Here is a 16880-nt window from a genome sequence, read left to right as displayed (position 1 = left end):
AGCATAGATGATACACATGCTTTTTCAAGTACATCATTGTGATACACTTTATTGGGGAAAGCTCACGACATGTGATTCTGTATCTAGTAAAACGATCTCCCATTGTCACTGATGGTGTGATATTGTTTTGTGAAAGACTCGAGTTTGTACTTTTATTGACCTTCTGAACTGTGTATGAACTACATTTGTTCATACAGTGCCTGGCATGTTCAGAAGTTGAACTCTATCTGTACTGAACACCTGATTAGAGCTGCTGTGTACTCCTGACCATTGGTTATTGTTACTTATATTATGTTGCTTGTCTTGCGTGGGAATGTGATTGTCTGTTTCACTGAGTTTCCCCTGTGATGGACTGATGACTCCTCGAACATGAACGCTGTCTTTACCAATACCCAGCTGGTAAGAAAATGATGTATGGATGGATATATTTAATCTCTGGGGAATTAACAATATTTTTTAAATTTATCAACAGATTATTTTTCGAGCTGATTTATAATACTAATATTCCTCTTTCTATTACCATGTAATAAAGTCGTTTGCACCTCTCATGGGTCCTTGTGTTCATTGATTTTCATGTTTTACTTTTAACCTGTGACATGTTCACTTCATCGACTGAGCTTCCCTGTTGCTTCTGATTACTGATGCTTCATTTTCCTTTAGATTTTTTTTTTTTTTATCACTTTGGACTTTCTGAGCAGGTCTTAAATTTTGTGAAAAGCCTTTTGTTTGTCAATTTAATCATCCATCCAAATTGTATCAAGAAACACAAATTATTCTCACGATTTCCTTCTAAAATATTCCATAGTTATTTCTGCGACTATTTTATTCTGGGAGCGTTGCAGTTCTTCCTCCACACCAGCAGAGGGGGCTGGTTGAGCGTCGCCGCGAGCCGCGCCGTCTCCCGTCTCCGGCTTCCCGTGCTGCGTTTCCGGTCCTTCCGATGATCACTTCTACCGTGGAGGAGAGCCGTCTGAGACGTCCCGGAGCTGAAGGCGGCGGCCGCCCTCACGGAGCACCGTTCCCCTTGCTTGCTGAGGTCCTTCCGGTGGTGGAGCCGCCGCGGCTTCGTGCCGGCTCGCCGCGGGCACGTCTGAGCGTGAGGACCGGAGCGCCGCGCCGGGGCTCGGCCGCACAGTGAAGGGGGGAAAATGAAGACTTTTTCATGGAGGTAAAACAAACAAACAAACAAACAAAAAAAAAAAACGTTTTTCAAGCCGCGGAGGCTCACCGGGAAATGTGAGGGTTCGTCCAGCTGGCAGGCTCCCGACCGAGCCGGGAGGTCTGCTGACAATACATACACGTTGTTCGAAGTCTGCAGAGGGAAACCAGCGTCTGGGCTTCAGCATCTTATCACACAACTTAAGTGACATCTTGAAAATGTGCTTTTGTTGTGTGTTATCCACTGTTTTAGTAACTATTAGCCACTTTACTCAGGCATCACATTTACCATGGCTTGCTGCAGCAAGGAGGCACAAAGAAAAGCATAGAAACAAATGGATCCATTGATACACAGTCACAATCTTAAAAGAAAGGAATAAGTGTTTTACTGTGGTTATATATTAAAAGACAAATTGTTGGTTGTATGTTATTTGTGAAAGAGGAGCGCAGACTCAATGTAGACAGTTTTAAGGTGTGTTGAAATATGTCAAGTGTTGGTATGTAGTCTTTTGGATGACAAAGGAAGCCAGATGTGCGTCTGTACAGAGGTTGTTACTTTCTTTGTTTGTTAACATTATAACTCAAAACGTTGTTCCTTTTCTGGAAAGTACTGTAGCAAAATGCAAGTCACAGATTTTTAGGTCCATTAACAATGCATCTGTTATCCTCCAAATTTTCTACAAGTGTTGTGTTGTTTTGTTTTTTTAGATTGTTTTCCAATAACAATTTTAGGGGTTGAAGACCCTCATCTTGCCTTGTCCATGTGGTGAAGTGTCCTTGAGCAAGACATTGAACTCCAGATAGCTGCAAACACCTTGTAAGGTAGTTGTTTTACCGTTTGACTGATGAAGCAGTGAATTTGCACCATATGATTGATATAATAGCCATTGAGTCTTAAGTGTCAGATAAGTGACGGCTGCATTCCAATTGCCGTCGTTCCATTTCTTATTGGAAAACTGTCAAACATTTATGACATGAAGGCATGCCAATCCAGTACTGCAGGTCACAATATCTTAAAACCTCTCTCTCTTTGTTTTTGTTTTGTTTTGGGTTTTTATTTTTTATTTTTAGACATGCTGATTTTCCTCTCAGGTGAATTATGGCCATGCACACTCTCTCTCTCTCTCTCTCGCTCTCTCTCTCTCTCTCTCTCTCTCTCTCTCTCTCTCTCTCTCTCTCGCTCTCTCGCTCTCTCGCTCTGTGCTCCAGCAGCCAGTGGGTTGGCTGCCCGGCCAGTGCAGTGAATTCCTCCATGTAATAAGCTTGTTGTTCAGAGCCCAGGTCCCGCTGCAGTGGGCTATTCGGCCACAGCCGAGTTGCACACAAAGAGTCTCAGTGTTACTTGGGCTCACTCACCCCCCCCCTCCTGGGAGGAGGCCCTGCCTCTCCCTCCCTCTGGTTAAACAGGATCCATCTCAGTGCCACGACTGCAAGAAGCACACCTTTCAACCCCCGAGCCGCAGGTGTGTCACAGCTATGTGCCTCGTGGGTCTGTGACTGGTTTGATGGGTTATGGATTTTGTTAGTTTTTAATTATACACCTTTTGTAGTTTAAACACTGATGGAGGATTGTAAGTAATATGATCCCAGGTGTACTCTTATCAGGTTGGAGGATTTGTCAGAAAAGACTCTGGATGCAGATCTGGGCTTTGTGGCCGAGCTCACCATTTGAAATAGATATTTATCTAGCAGTTGTGCCACTTATACAGCTTGCCTTGTCTGAGTCGGACTTCATTTATAATGGCTTTCATACATTCGCCAGGTTTTTCCTCCAGATTGACTTTAATATCTTGAAGTAGTTGACACAACTTTGTTCTGCTTCAAATCATACAAAAAGGCGGTGTGACGTAATCGGTAGGTTGACAGTGAAATCTATTTCAGAACAATGAACTTATCGGCATGCTGAAGGAACCAGTTTGGGCTCTGTGACAATGGCAAATCATTATGAGGCGCGTCTATAAATGAGATCGTAATAAGTTGTTTGCCTTTCCGTCTCCCATTGTGACATTTTGAACCAGTCTGGTCTGTAGCCTGCGGCATCAACAAGGGGCTTCGCACCGGAGACTCTTAAGAGGCTTCGCTGTAAATTCAACTTCTATACCGGTTATTTCGCCGATCCATCACAAACCAATACGTACCTTTTGAGGTTACCTTCAATTCGTTTTTGGACTGTGGTAAGAAGCTGAAGTACCTTTTAGAAAAGAAGCACACACAGGGAGAACAGGGAAACGATAGCACCTTTCAACGTTCTATTCATTGTGTTTCGTTGTGTTACTCTGGTCAGATTTTGTCCTTATTACTTCTATATTGGCTTGTTTTTTTGATTCATTCTTTGACAGTGTGTGTTGTGACAGGAATTCACGCGAGGGTAATGGTTGGTGTTGCAAAGCTACGCTCTGCTCTGAACTTCTTGTTCTTTATGCTGTTTTCTTCTGCTACAGGATCAATTCAAAGCCTGTCGGACTCTTTTCTGTTTCCATTGTAATGGTTTGATGAATGGCTTGGTTAGTACTATGTAGTACAACGAAAACCTGTCTTGACTGTGCTTTTCAAGCTCTCGCATCAAAGCTGTGGAATGTTCTTCTTCTAACAGCTGAGAATGTTTTTAATTCAGCCAGGCTTTTGGTTTACCTGTAGCTCATCAATTTTATTTATTTTATTCAATGTTTTTATTTATGTATGTTTTGAGTTTTATTGACATCAATTCTTCTTCTTTATTTATTTTTTTTTTTTTAAATCTTTTTGCTATTAATGGTGTAAAGCATTCTGTGATCTTTATTTATGAAAGGTGCTATATAAACTAGAAAATTCCAGAGGAAATTTTGTATGCCTGCTTCTTCTTCAATCTCACCGTCTCCCTGGCAACAGACGCTGATTTCCCTTGATCCCCTTGCGCAGTGGTTCTCAATTATTTTCTGTCACGCCCCCCCTAGAGGACAGAATTTTTTTCAGGCCCCCCCCCCCGAATTGTACTACCATTGAGAACTTGATAATATTTATTTATTTATCTGTATAAACCACTGTATCAGTTGCTGGCACCAGCATTCTGCATACAATCGCCTGATTATCAAAATAAATCTGCTATGGTGTGAGAGTTTTATGCACCTTGCAATGTGGTGGGCAACTTTGTAAGAGGCTAACAGGGCTTCTTTGTTTACTGATGCCGCACTGACAAAATGACCGGCTTGTTGGCGATACTCATGGAGTTTACGATGAAAAAACTCCAGTGGCTTACTGACATAACGGGTGTATGGTCTCCAGGTGTATGGTGTATGGTCTCCAGGTGTATGGTGTATGGTCTCCAGGTGCCGTCTTCATTTATTTGGTTTCATGCTCCGCTGCCAGAGTTTTTAGGCATAAAACACAAACGGGTGTTTCCTGGTTCCCGACGTGTTCACGGTAAACCCAAGGGCTATGTAGGCATCGTCATATCTCCTGCTCTTACTAGCTTTATGTTTACTCTCACCTGTTTTCTTTTCCTCTGATGCCTCATCCTTTTTTCTTTTCACTCCTGTCAGAAACTTCTCCACCTCTCCTCCTCCTCCTCCGCCAGCTCTGTGCACCGTGTTCATGTGTAGTACTTCTTCTTCTCTACTGGGTTGAACAGGCAGCCTGTTGATTAGTTTGAGCACTGCTGCCACCTAGTGGCTGGAGGCCCTTTTTTTTAATCCTTCAAGCATGAATAAAGACACTAATACTGAAAGTCGTGCCCGCCTCGCGCCCCCCCTGACACCCCACCACGCCCCCCCAGGGGGGTGCGCCCCACCATTTGAGAAGCACTGCCCTTGCGTCTCCTCCATGAGGTGCCTCTTCAGTCCGCTTTGTATTGGACATTTTTTTCATTTTGTTTCCCATACAAAGTTACGAAACCAAAAAAATGGCATAAAAGACAGAGAGAGCGAGAATCACTGAGGGTTTTATCGCTGATAAAGTATTTTATCGATAGTTTGCCGATTGTGAATAGTAAGATTTCTCAGCCAAGAAGTCCAGCAGGGCGGCTTTACGTGATGCACCTGAATGCATCACTCACAGCCATCAGCTGCTGGAGTCCTGGACCACCAAGAGGAGAAATATCACTTTTAGGGCAAGTTTTGGAGAAGCATTGGCTCAAAACAGCATGCAGAAGTAGAATCTGACGGCACGAAGCCCGTATAAATCCATAGATTAGCCGCGTCATTGTATAAGCGTGTGAAAAAAGTAGCACCTTATAGTCTGGAAATTACGGTAATAATTTGTTTGTAACCTGACGCTCTGTGTCGCTTCACACTCTAGGGTTTGCCAAGCGCTCGTGTTGCTTCTGTCCACTTCCACCATGGCGGCGGAAATGTTCTCCCTGGAGGGCTGGCACGATGTCTGGTTCTTCCGCTTCTTCGTCAACGTGCTGGGATACTCCACCATCATCATCCCGGGCTACCTCCTCATCTCTTACTTAAAACGCACCAATTACCTCGAAACAGGTTTGTGCGGGCTTCACACGCCGGCGTTTTAATTTCCCAGCTTGTCTCAGCGATGACAGAAACTTGTCACGATGTGTTTGGGGTGTCTCGGTTTTTCTCTCAGGTAGTGGGATCTGCTACCCTTTCCTAAAGTCTTGTGTTTTTGGCAACGAGACCAAAAGCGGTCAGCTGGATGACGCGTCCGTCACAAACAGGAACGAGGGGGAGTCGGGCTCGACGGTCAGACAAGCCGTCAAGTTGGTCATCTGTACCGCTGGGCTTCAGGTGGGTCGTCCAGCTTTCGAACAAATCTTAATAAGCACCATCGTAGGAGTAGTTTGCCTCCAGGACATTGATTCATTCATTCATTCGTTCATTCATTCAACACTGACTGCTGGTCATTAACCAGAGTGTCAATAAGCCACAAACTGCTGAGTTTTCGTCAGTTGTCCCTGGCAGCAACAGTAAACACAGTGAAAGCAGACGTTTGGTTAATTACTGAATAAACAGAAAAGCCAGACAGTAATTCAGACTAAAGACAAACTGGTTGCTATAGTAACTCATTACTGGCACATAATTCATTAAAGTGGCAGCGCTTGAATATGATAAAGTGCGTCTTCTTTGACAGGACGTCTGTCAAAGATTATTCATTTGCACATTTTGCTTTAAGAGCCTGAATAGTCAAGACTTTCAGTAAACGTGAAGTCGTTCTTCTTGTCCTCAGGCGTCGTACCTGACGTGGGGCGTCCTGCAGGAGCGGGTGATGACCCGCTCCTACGGCGCCAAGTCTCCGGAAGAGGAGGGCGAGCGCTTCAAGGACTCGCAGTTCTTGGTCTTCATGAACCGGATCCTGGCTCTGACCGTGTCGGGCCTGTGGTGCGTCCTGTTCAAGCAGCTCCGCCACGGCGTGCCCATGTACAAGTACTCCTTCGCCTCGCTCTCCAACATCATGAGCAGCTGGTGCCAGTACGAGGCGCTCAAGTACATCAGCTTCCCCACGCAGGTCCTGGCTAAGGCCTCCAAGGTCATCCCCGTCATGCTCATGGGCAAGATCGTGTCCCGTAAGAGCTACGAGTACTGGGAGTACCTCACGGCCGCCCTGATCTCGGTGGGCGTCAGCATGTTCCTGCTCACCAGCACCACCAACAAGCACCCGTCCACCGTGACCACCTTCAGCGGCGTGGTCATCCTCGTCGGCTACATCGTCTTCGACAGCTTCACCTCCAACTGGCAGGACAACCTGTTCAAGTACAAGATGTCTTCGGTGCAGATGATGTTCGGGGTCAACCTGTTCTCCTGCCTGTTCACCGTGGGCTCGCTGCTGGAGCAGGGCGCCTTCTTCGACTCGCTGGCGTTCATGACGCGCCACTCGGAGTTCGCCTTCCACGCCGTGCTGCTGTCCGTGTGCTCGGCGTTCGGCCAGCTCTTCATCTTCTACACCATCAACCAGTTCGGCGCCGCCGTCTTCACCATCATCATGACCCTGCGGCAGGCCATCGCCATCCTCCTCTCGTGTTTCCTCTACGGGCACGCCATCAGCACGTTGGGCGGCTTTGGCGTGGCCGTGGTTTTCCTGGCACTTTTCCTGCGGGTGTACGCGCGGACCCGCATGAAGTCAGGCTGCCGGCCGTCGCAGGCTCAGGCGCAGAAGGTTTAACTCCACAAAGTGGCACCAAACTGGGAAATAAGGCCACGTTTTCTGTGGTGCTATTGGTCTATTCATGTGTTCTATGTTTATTTCATTGTTTCTTTCTTTTTTCTTTTTTTTTCTTCAATGCGAAAAACGGTACAGAAAGGGATTGTGCAGTCTGGACTCATATAAGGAAGAGTCTTTATCTCTCCCTTTGAGGGATCCATGTTGATTTGTCGGTTCACAGACGTTTTGAGTGCCTGTATGATTGTCTGATACGGAAAGTCCCAAACTGCTAACGGCCTTTTAGACTCTTGCACACTTCCAACAGACAAGACAAGTTTCCATAAAACACCACATATGGCCTGTGCAGCCAGTTTCAGGAGAATGTGACCCCTGAGAAAATGTGCGGGAGTTGTGAGTGACCACACTCACATGGTCACCCTCCATAACGGAGCCTTTTTATATATTGGGTTTGATTTCAGTTACTGTATTCCCATGTTTTATTTCACAACCCTCTGGTTTAATGTGGGATTTTATCCCTTTAACCCTTCCTATGGTTTATACACCTGGTGCAAACGTTACTTTAAAATGCATCAGCATGATATGGGAGGTACTGTATATCCATAACAGATGGTTATTGGGGCGGTTGTAAAGGAAGAACGATCCTGCTTTGGATTTGGGTTATTTTAAGATATTATTTGACTAAATTTAAGCTTAAAATGCACGTGTGTGTGTTTTTAGCCAACATGTCCAACATATGTTTCATTTGGAGGAACTCTGAATGGATGGTGTTGCTTTTACAAGCATGTGAGCGGTTGAATGCATTAAAGGGAAATGCAATGTTACTGGTACCTTGTTTTTATCATTCTACTATTTTGTCTGTTTTCTGGATTAATAATAAAACGAACACTACCAAGTGGCGTGTGATTTCACTGCTTCATGGCGCTTTTTGTTTGCGACTATAACTATTAATTCTAAAAAATGTCTAATTAAAAGCTAAATAGTGGAAGTCTTCATAAGCAATCTTAACTTTTGCACTTCATTAAAGTCAATTACTCAAATTTCTCTCCATCACACTTCAAAATCAACTTGAGCTTGAATAAACCCACTTCAAAAACTGTTTTAATAAAATAATGAATAGTTTTACCCTACACGTCTCTTTTCTTCTCAGCTGGACCCGATCTTAGACCACTGTGTTACTGCTTAATAGTATCCAGGAAACTTGGGACTTTTATATCCCATCATAGTAGAAGACATGGAGATGTGTTTTTTTTTTTGTTTTTTTTTTATGTATTTTCAATTCAGCAGTCGCCACAGTGAATCATGTCCCTCCTCTACTGTTACACCAACCATCTCCATTTCTCCTTTCCTGGTTTCTTCCCATTTAAAATATTATTACATCAGGCATTTGTTTAGGTTCAGGTATTAAATATGGTTTAACGGCGGTTATACGAAAGCCGTGATGTGATCATATTTCCATAATTGTCACAGTTGCAGTATTGGGGCTTGTCCACCAGGTGTCAGTATTTTCCTACAAATTATAATAGTAGACGTTAGAATTAAAGATAATTAAAATATATATTTTATATTTGCACATTTCAATGAATTCAGTAGTGCTTATGTAAAAAAATATTTCTCATCATTTCAAATGTATTTTATGATATTAATTGTATTAATAATCATGTAATCAGGATGAAATGTTGAAAAGTCTATCTATCTATCTATCTATCTATCTATCTATCTATCTATCGTAACCTTATATTTTGAAAAGCTATCAAAACGTACCGATGGTTTACCGTAATGTCCAGTATAAACGGGCACATTGAAAGAAGAAAAAAATCTAGTGGCGCCTCTACTGTACCGCAGTGTGCATGCAGGAGCAGATGTGTGTGTCTGCGATGGGGGGAGCGGAGAAATCCCCGGATTGGACTGTAAACAAGGAGCAGGATTGGAGAGAGGGAGAGAGAGCGTCGGAGAAGGAGGGCAGAGAGAGAGAGAGAGAGAGAGAGAGCGAGCAGCTGTGGAGGCCCACCCGGACCACCTAACATCCTCCAGCGGTGAGTACCTCTCCATCCTCCTGCCTTCGCACCTCCACACACTTTACGGTCAGCCTCGGAAAGGCTGTTAGCAGAGAGGGACGTCACGGACTAAAAGTGACAAGTTGACCGACTAGTTATGGAAACGTCCAATTCCGGGGATGAAGCGCAAGAAGAAAAAAAATAAATAAAAAAAATAACGCAATAAACTCGACACCCTGTCTTGGACAAGCCGATACAGACACGCGCATGTCTCGTTTCTCTTCAACGGAACCGCTTTCTGGTACAAATGTTCATTTTAAATGCTTATAAAACGAGCTAAGCTGGTGTAAATGGAGGTTCATTCACGTTCATATGGAACACGATCGGCTGCGCGCGGCCGCGTCACAGACACGTGCCTCCGTCCGACCGCCCGTCACCCCCGCTGGTGCGACATTTCTTTAGATTTGGTTTATTTACCCCACGGAGGGAAATAACAGAAAATACACCAACAACCCAACTCCAGGTGAATGCTGGGTGTGATGTAACACACACACGTGGCTTTTATAATTATTTACATTTATTTTTTGTCATTGCTTCTTCACTCGAATACACTTGAACACTTTGTTTCATACTTAAATCTTTCCAGGAATAGGGATGTCTGTGTCATGTTTACATGTTTACATGTTCTCCCCGTGCACGTGATTTTCGAAATGGTGAGGTGAGAAACGTCAAAACCACATTTAAACCCCCAAAAAGTAAAACACTCCAAATACATTTAAAAATTTTAGTTCAATAAGTCTAATTTACAACCATTCGGATTTTTGGGGGGTATTTTTTTTTATTACAGCGGGTCAACAAGCTTGATTATATTAGTTTTAAGCAAAATTTTATATCGATCCAGATTTCCTTTTAGAAACTTAAAGGATCCTCTGGTATTTTATCTTATTTAATTTTAAGGTAAATATCCAATTTTAAATCACTTGGGTCCCAATTAAAAGTACTACATTATACTGAACTTTTTCAGATGATGTGCCTTGTTGATCTGTTTTCTCTCCATGTTAAGATGTTCAGGAATAAATCAAATGGAGACACTGATGCTTACTAGGCTGCAAGAACTCATTTGACAAAAGTCAATTCAAGGCTTTTATTTTATTTTTGTTTTTTTTAATGTAGAAGTTCATTTTATTTGGGTGTTAAAAATAAAATTTTTGTCTCCAAATTATGACACAAGTGGAATTATGATCTGTGCCATTGCTATTAATTACACCTGAGAGATGCTGTATGAAGCTGTTTAATTACACACACATATTCACTCAATTAGTTGAGTATCTATAGGAGGATTTTGAGTTTATTTAGGATTTTTCCATGAAACGGGTGAAAATGCAACTTTTCTGGAATACTTTCCTTTTACTGATATAGAGTAGTTGAATTGGTACTTTTATTTAAGCTTTTTTTTCCATACTTAAGTATCAAACCTCTGCTTTTCCCACACTTGACATCTGTTGTCTTTAAAGTATCTATTCTTACTGACAGTTGACTCGCTAATAGATGGAGAGAATTAGAGCCTTTTCATTTTGCAGCTGCTGTTTGTACTTTGTGTCTCATTCCTCCTGATCACATGACTGCGTGCTGTCGCACAGCTTTCATACCGTCAAACCAACCGGGCTGAAAACGTAAATCTCGTGACTCAGAACGATCTACATCTTCGGCTCTCTACAGCCATGTGTTGTCAACCCAGCGGAGCTGTCCACTGTCAAGCTTCTAGAACACGGATCAAAACTTCATGTATGAACTGCCCCGTAGCGAGAGACGCTAACCTTTGAATATCTGATGTACTGAAGTCAGACTGAGAATGACATCATGAGTAACATCATGCACTTCAAGTCTGAGCCAGTTAGAAGTTCCTTCTGGTACAAGACGTTGAGGATTGTCAGACTTGTGGTGTAACATCTGAAACACGTCCCAGCCTCCATATTCAGAAATTCAAAATACTCTAAAATGGAGAGTGTGTGTTATCTTCTTGCATCTGCAGACGTGATGCTCGATGTCTCAGTTAGCAAAGCAAATATTGCATGTGTTTTGTGTCCAAGATCACATTTCTTTTAAGGATGTTTAAGTTAATTTTGTCACTTTATGAGAAACATTTTTTTTTAAATGTGAGGTACAACGTGGCGAAAAGCTGCTTTAACACTTTAAAATCTAGATTTCAACTATCAAATGACCACAGGCTACAATTGTTCCGCTCATAAATCCCGTGTAAACCACACGTAGATCGCCGGTCGAAGGTTATGTAAAACCAACACGCTCGTGTTGTGTGTGTGTGTGCCCGCCACGTTACTGTTTACTACCCGGGCGTCTTTTTAAGAACGGAGCACTCCACCATGCATCAGTTGGCAGTCATAGTTTAGACACAAGGACGACCCATTTACTCAGTGACATAACAGCCACTTCACCAGCATCCGAGTCAGAGCACACTGCACTGCATTGCACGAGACGTGTGATTCATTCTCCTGGTAAAATGTGCCTCGTTTTCTTCCCGACAGATATTAAAAGGACTGAAAATATCCCGCCAGAGCTGCGAGTCGCTTCCTCTGCAGTCCCGCCTTCCCCCGCTCTCGTTTCTCCTGCTTCCTGGCCACCCGGGAGAGGTGATGGAGGATTAAATCACATGTTCCGTTGAGAGCGACTGCGAGCCAGACCTGCCGACACCACCTCCGGGAACTTTCAGAAGACGCGGGGGGGAAAAAAAAAAAAAAAAACCCTCCCACAAAGTGAATTTGCTTATCTGTCTTAAAAGGAAGCACTCTGATAGAAGTCAGATACAGGTTGATGTGTTCCCGGTGAGGGCCTTGGAAGAGGAGAGGAGACCGTAGCCACGGCCCACCGGAGGGTCTCCGAGGGGAAGAGCGCTGCAGTGACGGAGGCGATGGGGAACAAAAACACCAGTCCGGCCAAACGCCCTGAAGGTGGGGACACTCCACAGGAGGGAGGGCTCTTCATAGATAGCGACACAGGTATAATACATGTATTTATGTGTTGTTTATGTGTGGGTTATATGACTTCTTTTAGATGGGGATGCTTCACGAAAACATGTTGCTTTTTTTTTTTCAATAATATGTCTAGAATGAGGCTTTCAGGCAACGCTTGGCCAGAATGAAAATCATGAAAGTACGGTTCAGTATGGAAAGCACAAGATGAATATCTCAAAAAATCTAGATAAAAAAGAGCAAAAACAACAGCAAAGTTAACAAACTGCTCTTTTTCTGAATCATACTATGGTGTAAAAACTAAAAAAAATTCAAATTTGAAAGAACAAATCTCAAAGCACAAAGATCATCGGCTTAAAAATGTGTATTTATCACAACTTAATCGTTTCCTCAATTCTCTCACGTGACCGTAATTGAGTTTTATCCGTTTACTGGAGTGAGAGCACACGATGGAAATCTTTTCAGAAGCTCAGCATCAGTCTGGAGGTAAAGATGATCAGGATGATACTCCGCTCAGACGGTCGGATGTTTACATGTTACTGTACAGCTGCAGCTGATAATCAGTGTTATATAAGAGCTGCACCGTAAAGCTCGCAGTAATTGTTGCTGGCACCGCTGATTGCAGCCCCCGAGGTCTGTCGGTTCGCTTTATCGTGAAGTGTAAACGTATGGTGCTACATTTGTCTCCTTAATCACGGCAACATACCTTTAATTTATAACACCGTTACATTACTGATTGAAAAATTGACCCGTTCTGACATTTCACTTCTGCAAAAATACTTTAAATATAAGTATTTCACCTTGAATTTTGCTGTTTTTCTTAATGTTTTTCTGGAGAAAAAAAGTTTGTAAAACTTAAAAAAAAAAAAAAAACCTTCTCCCTGCTATCTAAAACCTTTATTAGGTATTAATCTTTAATTTATATATTTTACAGCACATTAATTCCGGTTTCATTCATGATGAGTATAAAGAAAACTGAACTCTAAAGCATCAACTTTTCAGAAACTAAAGTACATTTTTAAGATAGCTACTTTTTTTTTTTTTTTACAAACTTTCTCAGCAATCATGATGTTTGTACTGAACATACATATAAATACCGTCATTTCCATTTGCGCACTTGAATATAAGCAGTCCCACCAAATTTAAAAAGAAAAAGAAAAAGGTCACAGTTACGTGAAGCACCTGAACGCATCACCCTTGTACTGGCCCCTAAAAACCCCAAAAGCAAGCATTGGCATTCTAGTAGCAGTCTAGTCTAGCAACTGCTACTTTAGATTTGAATGTTAAGTTATAATGAACATACTCTAGTTGGAATAAACCTTAATTTTTGTACCAAATGTGACAGAACGGTGACAAAATGTAAGACTAGGTCTGCATAAAATGTGACGAAACGGAAAAATATAAGATAATCTTTCATCATTGAGAGAAACTACAGCAAAAGAGTTGTACCTTGTGTATCTACTAAATATCCAAGAAGGTCATGACAATTTGGCGAAATGGCAGTACAACTAACCCAAACTCTAATCGAAGATGTGGATATTGTGTTTGTTTGTGTTTTGCGTTTCCCAGGAGGCTCTGCAGGAGACCCTCAGGGCCTCAGCACAGAGCTGCTGGCCTCGCTGCAGTCCCTGGGAGAAAACAAGGACTACACACTGCTGCCACACACCCTGCACCAGGTGTGTGTGTGTCTCTGAGAGGAATATCAGCTGAGTGTGTGTAGCGCGTGCCGACGTGTGTCTCAGTATTGTATGTTTGCCTCCGTGTCGACATGTTTCTTGTGGAGTTTCCTGCTGGGCGATTCTGTTCTTCCACTCCAGGTTCTCCCGGATTCGAACCGGCAAACCGTTTTGTTTCGCGCGCGCTGCCGTCGCATCGCGATCGCGGTGTTCGACGGGCACGCTAATTAGCAGCGTGATCAATATAGCTCGGATCGCGGCGAAACATCAGCAGGCTCTCGTGTCGGCGCACAACAGTTTGTAGAGCGCAGCTTCCTCCCCAGCGCTCACGACGTGATTCATTTCTCCGCCGCTGCGGCATGGAGGGAACGCGGGAGTGAGTCGGTGCTGCCGACTCTTCTTTCACCATCTTCCTGTCAGAACTGACTTCATCCTACACAGCAGCACGCTCCAGTAGCTCGTCGGCGGTCACATGCTTCAATGAATCTTGATTTCCTTTCGATAGACGCGGTCTCTGCAGGCCAGGAATGCTCCACAGGAGCTGCAGTGTTGGAGAAGCTCTGATTCAGCTGTGCTGCCTCCACATTTGTTTTGTCCCCGTCGAACATGTTCGAATCATCACGCTTGTCCTTTTTTATTCTGCTTTTGGCGTCGCCGGGAGTCAGATTAAAGCTGTTTAATGCTTCCAAGATGAAGCCGTCCTGGCAGTGGTGACTTGCCACTGCCAGATTTGAACGGATTCTCGCCTGCAGTGCCGCCACTGAGCGTCACGACGACGTTCTCCTACTGATTTTAGTAACAATAATGCCAAACATGCGGAAACATGCAGAAACTCCCACTCCTCTCTCTTATCTGGGTAGTGGACATGCACCATATTTTCCAGATTATAAAATGCACTTGGCTATAAGTCCAACTGACCCTAGAAATTCATCATGAAGAGGAGAAGTCACGATAACAGTTTCTCTGCTTCTCTCCAGCCCCTCACAAGTTTCTCACACACTCTGAACTCTTTCTGCTTCTTTCTTCCTGTTTTCCGATGCACATTTGATAATTTTTACCGTTTTCTTTTTGAAGACGTTTTTCTTGCTTTGTCAGTCGAACCCAATAGTGATGGAGAATTTTCTGTGGTAGTCCAGCAGCTTTCCGTTGAACGACAGTGACACCTAGTGGTCCCAGATGGTAATTACCAGTGTTGTTTCCCTCGCCAATGAAAATTGGGGCGACCAACGGAGGTTACTTTTCTTTCTTTCTTTGGTTTGTATGTATTTTACCAACCGTTCGCAAAAACTACTCACCGGAATTACATTGAAATCATCAAACATCATCAAAGGGCCTATAGATAAGATTTTGAGATGTTAATGGCTAACCCTTTCCGAATAAATCCCAAAATACTGCTGCAAACCCACAGTGCTCTTAAATCACAGAACATTGTGGAAGGAAAGCAAATTTTTCCATCTGTAGATGTGCTGAATGATGGTGGTGGATATGAAGGTACGAGGCTGGATGGGGGGGGGGGGGGGGGGGGGAGCTACAGAGACATGTTAATCCTCACCATAAGTAGTTGCATGTGACTTCTTGTTTCACAGGTTGCCTGCATGTCTGTGTTTTCTGGTGTGACACCAACATGTGATCCTCGTCTTTGAAGGGATTTGGTCAAATTCTGCAAAAAAAAATATATTGTTGAACAGCTTAAGATAACAGCACGTTTATCACATGGAAATGTGATTTAATGACTTGTACTTCATGCCACACAGTGATTTCACTTGCTCCTGTTTAATTCATTTCATTTTGTTTTGTTTCCTCCTCAGATTGCAGTGGCCTACTCGCACAAACATGACTGTATCCTTTCCAAAGCACCGGGACCTCGTCTCTCTCTCTCTTTTTTTTTTTTAATGCTTTGTGACATTAGTCAGTGAGCAGCCAAAGTGCTGGAGCCAATCCCAGCTTACTTTGGTTGAGGGCCGGTTACACCCGAGACACATCACCAGTTATATGTATATGTACAATATTTATTGGTTTTTCTTTAAAGGAAAATTCCAAAACCTAAAGTAATCAGCTGAAGGAGACAACAGTGATGTCAAAACTTTCCGGATAAAGTTGAGTGGATCATTAAGACACTCACACAATCATCATGATCCGATTCTTCCTCATCTTTAAGCGTCCGTTAAATTAAACTTTTTATGAAATACAGTATATTATCGACGGATGTCAGCAGCGTTTTCCTACTTTCCGCAGCTTGCTTAGTCTTGCAATTCCAGTTTCCGCCACAAGATGATGGATTGGGTCAGTTTAAGAAGCGGGAAAAAGTAGAAGGAAGTTCACACACAAAACCCATGTTGGCCCCAGAATCAAACAAACCTCTGATTTTGCTCTATTCAGACCATCGAGCGATAACTAAGGAACAGGATGTCAGAGGGTGAAAAACACTGGTCTTTGTGTGTCTCTGCGTTATTGTTCTGTCTCATTACTCTCTCAGTCACTGGGTGTTCCCCACACTTTGGCTCAAAGCCCTTAAGGCCTCGCCGGGGTAGTTTCCTATGGGGCTGTTTGTGCCGTTGTCCTGGAAACAGCTGTTGGCTGTGAGGAGGATGGTGTGTGTTTACATGTTCATGTGTATATGTGAGAGAGAGATTTTGTAATATATAGGACAGTGGAAGCACAAGAAATCAGAAACTTAGAGAAGAGGCACTGGTTACTAAACATTATTTGAATCCCATAAGCATCTCAGTTTTGTTTTGTTGTTTTGTTTTCATCTCAGCTTTGTTGTTATAGTTCTTTGACACTGACAAGAGGTGAAGCTGACGTCAAATTTCAAGCAATGTATAGCTAAATTGTTGATTCTTGCAGTTGAATGCTCCTGGAAGGTGAAAAGTCTATTAGTGACATTTGGATGATATTTTAGAAAGAGAGAAGTTTTGGTGTTTTGAGGTCGCACGAACAACTCGTATAAAATAAACTTGAACTGAGGAACA

At 43.2% G+C, this 16880-nt stretch overlaps 2 protein-coding genes across 2 annotated transcripts in view; both read left to right on the top strand.

The window, feature by feature from the left end:
• The first annotated feature begins 953 nt into the window (after positions 1 to 953).
• On the top strand, positions 954 to 8154 carry slc35b2 (solute carrier family 35 member B2). The gene is made up of 4 exons (XM_080513618.1): positions 954 to 1168; positions 5431 to 5615; positions 5719 to 5879; positions 6319 to 8154. Exons 1-4 carry the CDS (start codon positions 1149 to 1151, stop codon positions 7249 to 7251), a joined length of 1299 nt encoding a protein of 432 aa, XP_080369744.1. The 5' UTR covers positions 954 to 1148; the 3' UTR covers positions 7252 to 8154.
• A 1071-nt stretch (positions 8155 to 9225) lies between these two features.
• The window catches only part of LOC308143038 (saccharopine dehydrogenase-like oxidoreductase), a 31629-nt gene continuing 23974 nt past the window's right edge, over positions 9226 to 16880 (top strand). Inside the window, exons 1-4 of the mRNA XM_080513696.1 lie at positions 9226 to 9284; positions 11789 to 12259; positions 13802 to 13908; positions 15717 to 15747. Of these exons, the coding sequence (XP_080369822.1) occupies positions 12172 to 12259; positions 13802 to 13908; positions 15717 to 15747 (226 nt within the window). The 5' untranslated portion in view covers positions 9226 to 9284; positions 11789 to 12171. The remainder of the gene's footprint in view (positions 9285 to 11788; positions 12260 to 13801; positions 13909 to 15716; positions 15748 to 16880) is intronic.

The sequence above is a fragment of the Blennius ocellaris genome (genome assembly GCF_963422515.1).
Source record: "Blennius ocellaris genome assembly, chromosome: 18".
Lineage (NCBI taxonomy): Eukaryota > Metazoa > Chordata > Actinopteri > Blenniiformes > Blenniidae > Blennius > Blennius ocellaris.
The sequence above is the reverse complement of the archived record's forward strand: the minus strand, read 5'-3'. Positions and strand labels throughout refer to the sequence as shown.

Excerpts from the sequence above, each read along its gene's own strand:
- slc35b2 (XM_080513618.1), top strand. The coding sequence starts at position 1,149 with ATGAAGACTTTTTCATGGAG. Across the intron at positions 1,169-5,430 it reads ATGAAGACTTTTTCATGGAG|GGTTTGCCAAGCGCTCGTGT; the intron begins GTAAAACAAACA and ends TTCACACTCTAG. Across the intron at positions 5,616-5,718 it reads CACCAATTACCTCGAAACAG|GTAGTGGGATCTGCTACCCT; the intron begins GTTTGTGCGGGC and ends TTTTTCTCTCAG.